This window comes from Ptychodera flava, chromosome 11 (genome assembly GCF_041260155.1).
Source record: "Ptychodera flava strain L36383 chromosome 11, AS_Pfla_20210202, whole genome shotgun sequence".
Lineage (NCBI taxonomy): Eukaryota > Metazoa > Hemichordata > Enteropneusta > Ptychoderidae > Ptychodera > Ptychodera flava.
The window spans coordinates 29,655,630-29,667,555 of NC_091938.1; the positions used below are offsets into that span (position 1 = coordinate 29,655,630).

At 36.1% G+C, this 11,926-nt stretch overlaps 1 protein-coding gene across 1 annotated transcript; it reads left to right on the top strand.

The window, feature by feature from the left end:
• The first annotated feature begins 955 nt into the window (after nt 1-955).
• LOC139143108 (perlucin-like protein) lies at nt 956-11,181 on the top strand. Its single transcript, XM_070713265.1, has 6 exons — nt 956-1,020; nt 8,208-8,294; nt 8,636-8,788; nt 9,046-9,131; nt 9,820-9,979; nt 10,637-11,181. The coding sequence occupies exons 2-5, from the start codon at nt 8,237-8,239 to the stop codon at nt 9,976-9,978; spliced, it is 456 nt and encodes a 151-aa protein (XP_070569366.1). The 5' UTR covers nt 956-1,020; nt 8,208-8,236; the 3' UTR covers nt 9,979; nt 10,637-11,181.
• The last annotated feature ends 745 nt before the right edge of the window (nt 11,182-11,926 follow it).

An 11,926-nucleotide genomic window follows, 5' to 3' on the forward strand; every position in this document is an offset into this window, starting at 1 on the left:
ATATTCGATTTTCGGAACATCAAAATTAATTTACTATATACCCTAAGGATCACATAAATGTAGGTTAAAAATATATATATATATATATATATATATATATATATATATATATATAATATATATATATATATATATATATAAAAATATATATATATCCATGGGGGTGCCTGGGACCCCTACCTTCCGACTAGACTAAGTAACATATTGGGTTTGGTCGTACAAAATGTTTCGGTATCAGAGGACCTCAAATATCAAAACACCTTTACGCCAACACGGGGGAAAAGGAGGGATGATTTGAATTTTTACTATACCTCTACACATTCAGTACCTCGCGAAGTCATTTGAGCTGAAATCATGCTGCCGACCTACGTAGGTTGAAATTTCGTTCTGTGCGTTCAGTTGTCAAGCTGAACGCGTTCCCAGTCTGATCGCGGTCGCTCAGTGCAGTTTGCCACGGGTATCCTAACAACGCTTTGATTTCGACTTCTTTTCTGGCAAATTGTACTAAAATAGGTGTACAATAATAAGGTGTACAATAAGGCCATTAGCAAAATATCGGGATTTATGACCATGTCCTCGCACATCTTACGCTGCGCATCTCGGACAATACCTCCGCTGCTCAATGTACTCGGAAAAAAATCCCGGTATTTGTGTATTGCTTCAATTACTTTGCAGTCGATATATATATATAGAGAGAGAGAGAGAGAGAGAGAGAGAGAGAGAGAGAGAGAGAGAGAGGCGTTATAATGAAATATCAAAGGGTAAAATAATCAATCACTTTCCCGACCACACTTCTGTGACGTGGCTGTTTGTTCTTTCAGTCGTTTCTCTGTTTGCAAAAGTGAGAGGTGTAGAAGTGTCTTTGTCCTAGGCTTGCTAACAAAAGAAAAATTAATTTTAGCAAGAGCAATAGTCAATAAAAGGCCTATTCCAACGATTTAGGAACAGTAACTTTTGTTGCGGCATAAACCGCTGATTGATCTGTGCAAGCGAGGTAAGACCTGTACAGCTCTTCAGAAAGTAAGTTCTTTTTTTATTTCATTTCAAAGAAATTCATTCAGTAGACCTGCGATTTTACCAAAGACAGTTATGATGCACTTGCAGAGAAATTGAAATCTTAATGTTACAATGTTAAGGATTTATACAATCTTATGTTACAACAGAACCTTTTTGAGTGCGGCATCTGCTTTAGTTTGGTCATCATTTGCACTTTTTTCTTTGCGGATTTTTTTACATGAAATCATTTTCAGGTATCGGCCATACAAAACTTAGTGAGAAAAAAATATGGCTACGACCTTTAAAATCATGGTGCAAATTAGCTCACTCACAGGATTAAATTTAATGAGACATAACATGTGGGCCAATATGTGATACTCTTTCTTAGTATACTCTGAACGAAGAATATATACAGAAAAAAAAATTGCATAAAATAGACAAATAAAATTATGGAATAGATGATGAAATAAACAATTAAATTCAATAACAATTAATTAATAAATCAATTAGAACTAATTGCAAGGGTTTTTTCCTTGTCAAGAACTTCACTTATGGTGGTAGCCTCCAGTGTGCCTACCTTGCATCTGTAATTCTAACACAAGACCCTGTGCAAACCAACCATAACTTGTCAGCTATCTTAATTCAAATGAAGCAAATTTTGTTAAAATATTAATCTCAACAGAAGTCGATCGCATTTGAAGAGTTGTCCTAGAAATGTCACGTCTCAGGAAAAGGTTCTCCTCTTCATCATCAATAACCATCAAAGTGCTACGCAATTCCGCACACAATCTCTGCCTCATCATACGTATACAGAGGATACACGAATCCTTAGTGACAGTTTTTTCCAAATTTTTTCTAGCCATATTTGCATGCTACAAATTAAATTGAGGGAATTATATCACATATTGTAATTTGATATCTATACAATAAAATAAAACAAAAGAAGACCAAAAACATCAACTTTTTTCAACATGAAAACTACGTCCTCCCTCCAATCACCCATTCCTCCCTGCCCTACCAACCTACCAACCTACCTTCAACCTACCTGACTATATGAACCAAACTACAAACCCGTCCACATACATACATACATACATACATACATACATACATACATACATACATACATACATACATACATACATACATACATACATACATACATACATTGTTACAGGGTCATACATTGTCATACAGTGTTATATAGTGTTAACTCTTTGTACTTACGGGTGGCAAATGTTCTTACGAACACCACACAAGACATCAGAGCGAATACTATCAACATGTCGATAAAATAATGAACGTACGAGCTATCGTCGATCACGTTTGTTTTGCGGTGCCCCGAGCTTCCCCGACTGGACGAGGAGAGGCAGTAAAATCGAGTACGTTTCATCAGTACGTGTATACGTGTAGCGTAGCGTTTTATTGTCTCGTGTGATAACCAGACGTCGCGTTCGTGTAGCACTGACGTTCGGTACGGCAAAAAACACTTACATGTAGTCATAATTACGTTGGTATTTATTAGATATAATTGGTTTTTCTCGGGAATTTAAACAAACAGCTTCTTAAAAAATCAACGTCTTTCATATAGGAATATTTGCACCGGTATGAGAATTACTTGCTATGGTTTCTAATGGCGTGATTCTACTTGACTTGTCCAAGGCCTTTGACCTTATTGATCATGACCTTTTATTGAAAAAGCTATCTTTGTACGGATTGTCTGAATGTACTGTTAACTGGTTTAACTCTTATCTGGCAAATCGCCAGCAAGTTGTTGACTACATGGGTAGTATTTCTGTTAGACATGATGTTACAGTAGGCGTTCCACAAGCCTCAATTTTAGGCCCTCTTTTATTCATGATTTTTATGAACGACATGTCTTTATTCGTTGATTCTCTACTTTACACATGTATGCAGATGACCAAACAATGTTAGCAAAGGGTAAATGCATTACTGATGTTAACGATGCAATACGAAAAGATATCACTCCTATTTCAAATTGGATTACTACGAATCATATGCGAATTAATGCCAGGAAATCGAAATGCCTTCTGATTACAACCCATTCTAAGCGCAGTCGTCTGAATGAAACTCACAGTTCATTATCTGTACAGGTTGCTGACACTTTTATTCCTCAAGTACAATGTGGTGGAATTTTAGGGGTAACACTTGATGAAACGTTATCATGGAACGTCCATATAGGTAATTTATGCAAAAAACTTAGTCAACGAATTGGTTTACTGCGCAGATTACGTCGATATATCCCTTTTGATAGTCGTATTATCTTATATCATGGTCTCATACAGAGTACTTTAGATTATTGTTGTGTTGTTTGGGGTAATGCAACGGCAACTAATCTTGACAAAGTTTATACTCTTCAAAAACGGGCGTTACGCACACTTTTTGAGTTGTCAATTGATTTTCCCTCAGATGCTTTATTTTCTACATTCAATGTTATGTCGATTAGACAGAGAATTTTTTATTTCATGGCACTTTTAAGATTCAAATGTATGAATGGTTATGCTCCACAATATTTATCTAATTTATTTACTCCACAAAGTAATGTTCATGATTATTTTACACGCTCTACTGCACGTGAGAATTGTCATGTACCAAGATGTGTTTTAGGCACTGGACAACGTAGTTTTCATTTCCGTGCCACGAAAGTTTGGAATTCATTACCGAGTGAAGTGAAAAATTTGACTAGTCTGTACACATTCAAATGTAAACTGAAAGAATATGTTAAAAGAAATGTTCCCCTTTAGTATACTTTTGCTTTCTTGTATTGACAGATGTATTTTTTTCCTTTAATTTTTCGAAAATTGTATTAGCCCCGATGAAAATTACTATTTCAGTAACTCGGCCGCTCAGTAAAAGTGTAAATAAATAAATAAATAAATAAATAGCTATGATTTATGACGTAAATGAAATAATGAAATCTTATTTCACTTGTTATACGACACCCGGACATGATGTCTTTAAACCTCATAAATAGCTGTATCAAAGAAAATCAACTTATTTAATTCAAGGTAGAACGAGCAAGAAGAATAGTCTTTACGTAAAGAATTGTTTTCTTAAAAATTACTCTAATTTCGCATGTTTCTAAGATATAATGCAGCAAAATTATCGAGAAAGCTCAATAACCTTCAATAGCGTTATTTGATCACGAAATAATAGTTTTTGCCGCTACACTGGTGATTTAGCCCATGTCAGTGTACGCACAGGGAATATCGATCGATCGGCACAGATATCATCCGCCGAACAACTGAGATATATACCGTGTTCGCCGGAGTATCAACCCATCAAACAAAACTGCGGTTACACAAGGAGTGGGATCACACACAAGACGCACGATGCTTTTCGCTAACCGTGCTTTTGTTCTGCTAATTTATGCACTATTAATGAACATACTAGAACTTCAAAAGTCTACAAGTATGTCCAACAGAAATTGTGGAAGATGAAAATAAGCCGAGGAGATTTGATCGACTATTTTTCATGATCTCATGAACTGGATTGAAATGATTGCGCCGATTCTTTTCGGCAACATTGGCCAAAAGATAGCAAAACTAAGCTACGATTTCTCAGCCTATAACTGACACAGTATTTGTGATCGCTGTCACAATTTTATTATTATTATTATTATTATTATTATTATTAATTCTTTATTTCGGACAATGAGCATGTCCATATATATAAATGGTTACAGGATTAGGAGTAAAGAATGATGCAAAAAAAGATGACATCGAGAAATATTCATTTATGGGTTAGACCATGAAGACATATTCTGTACAAAGATTAGAAGACTGAATTTATCCATCTTCTCCTCAAGTCAGAAGTGAAGTACACAACATCATACACCTTACGTATAATTAAGTTCTCACTCATAGAAATCCTTTTCATCAAAATGTCGATTTGCTTTCTAAGCAAAGCATCAAAAGTGTCAATCCTGTTTTAAACAAATATAGTACTAGCACTGCTGCGTCTATCATATCGTAGAAGTATGCGACCAGCGTTATTGTAAGCAACTTTCAATTGTTTCAGGCGCTTTTATTATAGCTGACGCATAAGTTACCACCATACAATTGATAGCAATATGCTTTTAATAGTTTACATTTAACACTCTGAAAACACATAAAATAAATTCTCAAAAGCATGTCACCAGAGATAAAGATTTCCGGTCAAATCGTCGTACAATCAACATCATCTTTATCTGATCCACAATCATTGGCTTCAGATCTAAATATGTTTTACACCAGGTTTGACCAAAACAAAAGACTTTTCTGCAGAATGTAACAGAAGGCTGACCTCCTGTCCACTTCCACTTCAAAATGACATAGTCATTACTACATGTGATGTACGGCGCCAGCTGAAAGGTACGAAACCGCGAAAAGCCCCATGCCCAGACTGTATTACTGGTCGAGTGCTGAGGGCGTGCGCTGATGAACTTGGTTTTGTGTTGCAGAATTTATTTCAGCGTTCCATTGACACTGGCACTATCCCTAAAATTTGGAAAACGTCCACAATCGTACCCGTTCCCAAAGTTTCATCACCTTCTTAATTAAATCACTATAGACCAGTAGCCCTCACATCTCTCATTATGAAATGTTTTGAAAGGTTGATCCTGTCAAATCTCCTCCCCCACGTTCAATCAAAACTGGACCCAAATCAGTTTGCATATCAACGGAAAAGAGGTACAGATGACGCAGTCGCTTGCCTTCTCCATAAATTGTTAGAACATCTTGATAAAGCTGGTAACTATGCCAAGATTTTATTCATTGATTTCAGTTCTGCTTTTAACACTATTCAGCGACATATTATGATAGATAAATAAATGAAGTTCAATGTTCCATCTTCCATCATTCACTGGGTTTATAATTTCCTAACTGACAGATCACAATGTGTAAGGGTCGGACAGTTCAAATCTACGATGATTTCTACAAACACTGGTGCCCCACAAGGATGTGTTTTAAGTCCGTTCTTGTTTATTTTGTATACAAATGATTGCCAAAGTAGTTCTCCAACTAGCCCATTTTTCAAATTTTCAGATGATGCAGCTGTACTTGCTCTCCTTAGTGACTTAAATTGGAAAATTGATTACATAAATTCGGTTAAATATTTTTCTGATTGGTGTAGCTCGAATTTTCTAGAGCTAAATGTATCAAATACGAAAGAGCTTACAATCGACTTTCGTCAGGTTCCTGACCAAAACGACCCAATTTGTATTGGCGGAGAACTTGTTGAACAGGTGACCTTTTTCAAGTACCTTGGCGTAATTCTCGACAGTAAACTTTTATTTAGTCATCATACAACAGCCCTTCAAAAGAAATGTCAGCAGAGGTTGCACGTGCTTAGAAGACTGCGTTCCTTTGATGTGGATTCACATCTGTTACTCTTACTATATCGGAGTATTATTGAACCACTTCTGAGTTATTGCAATATCTGCTACTTTTCGTTGCTCTCTACCGTAAATCGCAATAAGTTGTTGAAAACCTCGCAAACAGCTGCTAAGATAATTGGTAGACCCACTCCGTCCCTTTCAGTGCTCACAGATAATGCAATACTGCGCAAAGCACGAGCAATCACTGCTGACGTAAAGCATCCTTTGTATTCCTCATTTGAATTATTGCCTTCAGGCAGGAGATTTCGCTGCTTGAAATGTAACAAATTAAGGTACAGCAAGAGCTTTGTTCCAACAGCCATCAAGAGACTCGATCTCTGAAGTGTTTTTTTTCCCGTGTGTTTGCTGACTTAGTATGTGTTTTGTTTTGTTTTTGTTTTTATAAGTCTGTCTGGTTGTAATTTCTATCCTCTGAGCTGTAAGGTGATTATCCTTTTTAGTACAATAAAGTATAATAATAATATAAAAAGATCTCTGACGCTCGATATCAGAATTGTCACTGAAGGTATTTGTCTACGGATAGCCGAGGTGTTTTTTCTTTTCAACAAATCGCAATTTAACTGCCTTGAGATAAACAGCCGGAATATGTTCAATCATACATCGCTTGAGAATTATACACATACATACAGTTTTCTCTGTATTGAAAACAATGTCATAAATATTGCCATGATTGCTACATATATTTAAAAGTATTTGAATTCCTTTCACTGACGGGCTTATCAGACATACATCATCTGCATACACCAGATGGTTAACAAAAATACCACCGATGTTGCAACCTTAGAATTAATCAATCTATGGCTAAGATGATCCATATACACATTGAAAAATTTGGGGACAATACACCACCTTGCTTCACACTGTTTTTAACAGTAAAATGTGTTGAAATATAGGAAACCCATCGAACAGAGATTTCCTGCGTTCTGTACCAGGTTAAAAGGTATCTCACATAGCATATAGGAACATTACGGTTGATAAGCTTCTTGAATAATGACCAGTGATTCACACGATCGAAAGCTTTAGAAGCATCCAAATGAAACTGGCGATACATACATTATGGTAACCTAATAAAGGTGTTTGCATCGATTTCGAGGAATAAGTGTCTAAAGTAAGGAAATGACATCGCAGAAATGTAAAACTCGTATATACTAGAACGTACAGTATTCAGAAATCAAAGCGTGCTAACATAGGCTTTCCAGTGAAACACCTTACCGCTCGGTAGATTTGTACGTGACGCATGACATCACCAAACACATTTAGAGATGTAAATTAATTCATGAAAACAAAATGGTACATTACAATTCCTTTGAAATCCCTACTTTGACATTTTCAATATTCATATCAGGGTTTTTTTTTTGAACAACAAGGCCTCAAAGTGAGCATTCGCAGACCCCTAAATCACGGCGGTCAGCAAAATGGTTCCTATAAACGGTCGCTAGCGCCATTTTTGACCAGTGGCAAATCTCTTTCATTTAGAGTATGAATGTGAACGTCAATGGTCTTTACACAAAGAACAGAAGGTTTTCTAAAAAATATGCATGCCTTTATCACATGCATATCCCAAAAATTTGATATGGTCTTTCATGTTTAACCTACAGAATGGCTTTGCATTGAGGTCATGCGTCATATACATGTCGCGTGCGAGGATCCTTCAGATTCCAGATGTCAGGCCATAAAATTTGACATTGTTTACTCGTTGTTTTCAATAGTCCGAGCAATAAAGTATTACCTGCTTACAAGACTTTCGAGAAATAACTACTAATACGCAGACTTCTTAAAACACTGACTTTGCGTTTTTATGTGTTATTTCTAGTAAACAGTGAATTCAGCTGACATAGCAAAATGCGAGTAGTCATCGCTGTAATTTCCTGCATGATGTTTTCATCGTGTTTTGCTGGCAGTGAGTACGACTTTATTCCACCTTTTCTTCCACAAGAATCATTGTGTTTCAAAGGGCATTTGTATTTTCATATATAACTATTGCATTTACTTCCGAGACGCTGATTCAATTATGTTAAGACCTTTCATTCGGATTTGTACTGATGAATGTTTTAAATAGGAACATTAAGCTCAGCACTCCTGTGATGACTTGTAGAAAATCAATATGGTGTTTTAGCCAGTGGATGCCTACAGTCTTACGAGTGAGGTAATTTTTCATTCAGTATGTTTTCTTTCTGTTTCGATATAGCTCAAAACAATAATCACAAAACGAGTTTTTATCTTGCCTCATCCAATTTCTAGCATGTCAGTCTGGCTGGATAAAGTTCAAAACTAGCTGTTACTTCGGATATCCGTTTGCAATGTATACCTATGCCGAAGCCCAGACTACTTGTGAAGGTATGCGTGCCAACTTGGCAGTTGTTAACGACGCCGAGGAGAACATGTTTCTGAAACGTAAGTTGTTAAAGGGAGCTGTGCAAAAAAACATTATCATGTAAATACGTTACTCCCGAGTCAGCTGTCCGACTAGTTCATACTGACGTTGACCTGATTGATGTATGAAACATGCCATTCAACAGAATCAATAACAAGGATAAAACGTGGAATTAAGAAATATAATAATCGAATTTACTTTTATTTAAATGTTTTAATATGTTTTTATTTGTATTTTGTGTTTGACTCACATATTTATCAATACAATTATTTATTAGAATACACACAGAACATATATCACATCTGGATTGGTCTGAATGACGTTGATGTAGAAGGAAGTTGGGAGTGGGAAGATGGATCAAAGGTGAGTCAGTACATCTTTGGTGTATGGATATTGCATATATGCGGCGAATTACTTTTGAGTTTGCAGCGAGGAATTAAGGTAGCAGCTTGATTTACATTATATCTGTTAATGTTAAAGATAAAAATATTCAAAACGTCCAAGAAGTGAAGCAATATTTATAACTAGCATAATAATCGCAATCATACGTATCCGTATTCCGATAAAAGTAGGTCAAAATTCGTAATACAATAGTTGTAAAATAGACACAAAACAGCACAGAACAGACAGTAAATTACCGGTACACAAACAAAGTCAAATTCATGAAAGAAAGATATATGGACCTCTGGCCAAAAGACCAAGAAGTTATGTCAGGTGTTTTGAAAAAAGTTTAGAGCGCATCTTAGCTGCAAACTGGCATGACATATAACCCTGCATTGCATGTTGTTAGATTTATACGGTGTCCATGTATACCTCAGGAGGGAGACAGGGCATATACATGTATGAGCAGTAGAATGAATCAATTCATCTGCATAGAAGCAAAGACAACACGCAATATTTTACTACCAGGGACATGAAATCATGATAAGGGAAAGACTTTGATGATTACCAGGGTTCATTTGTGTTTTTGTTATTCACCTTCTCATTTTTGCATTTACTTTTGAGGTTGAAAAGAGTATTATTTCTTTATCCAATGAGTTTTCAATGACAGGTGTCGTACACTAACTGGAATACGGGAGAACCAAATGACGCTGGTGGCATCGAGGACTGTGCACACTTTTGGTCTAGCCTTGATGGAAAGTGGAATGATTATCCATGTACAACTCGCATGGGATTTGTCTGTGAAAGGAAGTCACGAGATAAAAATTAAAGTAAGTAGTATGATTTAAATTGATCCTTCTAAAATGTAGTAGTGTTCCACTTCCCTCCGATCGTTTTCCATTCCAAATTGGTGAATATATGCAGTGTGAACACAAGTTCATGGAGCATGAAGATTATTCCTAAAGTTGTCACTCTCCAAATATCAAACCTAAAGCTGTAACTCTCCAAAAATACAGTCGGCATTTTAATGCAAGCTTCAGCGTTAAAAAGTTTTGTCTTCTTCATTTTAACAATGCAAAAAAAAAAATACAAAATATCATTGATGTGCCCACTTCGAAAATTAGCCTGATAATATATCATAGTTTACGATATACCGAACTTCGCCTGCTCACAATAAGTATATATTTTGTGCATAAGGATGTAAAATGATATGCGAGCGAGCAGTCAGTTTCCGATGTTTTGCCTTCATTATTATATATCCGAAACTTCAGTACAGATTATATTATACCAAGCTCAATGGGTGGCAATGAAAAATATAGCATCTATTTTTGTTCTCAAACTATCTGTAAGACAGTATTCTGTATGTTGACATCAATTTTAATTTCTTGCTTTTGGGGAGTCTTTGCAAATCGTACGTTAACGACTTTGGAAACTTGTATAAAATATCATTCCTTATCTGACAATACAGTTTTATCTTTTCTTTGCAGGATATGGCTAAGAAAAGTTATCGTCCAAGTTACTCACTGCGATGTCAAATACTAACAATATACCAATTTGAATATTCATTGATTTATCTAATTTCTGGCCTCATTTTGTGTTCGGGTAATGCAACCGTAAAATAGTAAAATGTACACATTATTAAATTATTCCGTACTGATCTTCTTGTTTAACTTTGTAAGGGGCATCAATCAGCAATCAAAAACAGGCTAAATGTACTAATCACCGTGATGGCTAATAAAATACATAAAGGCAGATGTTAAAATTAAGCTGGCGTTTTAAACATTAATTTAAGATAGGGCTAAACATAGAAAAACGTTTACCTGAAGATATTGTGTGGTGACAGTTACATTTTGTTATGCCATCAAATTTAGACATTGTTGTGTTTTAATAACGTATCATAACAACGGAAGGTGTGAGTGTTCCAGCCACAGAAAAGTCATTCGAAAATGGACCTGTTGCATAATGTCAGGGTTATGACGATTGCTGACTTCCTTTCGGTATCCAAATAAACATTGTCTCAAAATAAAAATTAGTTCTTGTCTATGTATGTTTTACTTAATAATGTGTTACCACTTCTTCATAAGGGTTTCTGTTTGTAAGCATTCTCGTGCAGATGAAATTTGAATGGGCACAAAGGAGTATTCTGAAAAATGCGGTAAAGGTAATAAATAGCGAAATCGTCAAAGCTTTTGGTACCGATGATTGTGAAAGTTGTTTTTTTTTCAACTGGAGAAAACGAGAGGGTTCACTGTCGTCTGCTCCCTACGTTTGCTACTACCACTGCACTGTGAAATCTCGTCACGAGCCGTAAACAGCCAAGTCATCGCTAAAAATCGACAAATTTATCACCGAACAAGAATCCAACATATATGTTAAGAATATAATGAATCAAAATCAACAATTCATCCTGTCAGGTGACGGGTAACGGCAAAAGAGTTGTATTGCTGTTGAACTTCTTCGGTAGGCTGTACCAAAGCGAGAATGTTTACTGTAGTAATGTAAGGCAAACGCAGTTTTGAAGCTTGTGCCACTTCGTCGACAGCTCGATAGGAGCCGCGGCCACGATGAAGTGTTTCATAAGACACGGGTAAAATCGAGATCGAATGAACGTCACATGGCAAAGTTTCTTGTTGCGTTTTGTTTACTTTGATTGTTTATGATTTTAGTTTCATTCATAATTTCGACGAACGATGATACACTTCCTCTCAATTTCAAAGAGCGTCAAAAGCGCTGAGAAGATATGCGAACGTTCGATCTTCATACGGCATCGTACTCCT

What these genes read in the sequence shown, in the direction of transcription:
- LOC139143108 (XM_070713265.1), top strand. Translation starts at nt 8,237, where the DNA reads ATGCGAGTAGTCATCGCTGTAATTTCCTGCATGATGTTTTCATCGTGT. An exon ending in TTCATCGTGTTTTGCTGGCA is followed by an intron (nt 8,295 to 8,635) that starts GTGAGTACGACT and finishes TCCAATTTCTAG; the next exon opens with CATGTCAGTCTGGCTGGATA. An exon ending in AGTGGGAAGATGGATCAAAG is followed by an intron (nt 9,132 to 9,819) that starts GTGAGTCAGTAC and finishes TTTCAATGACAG; the next exon opens with GTGTCGTACACTAACTGGAA.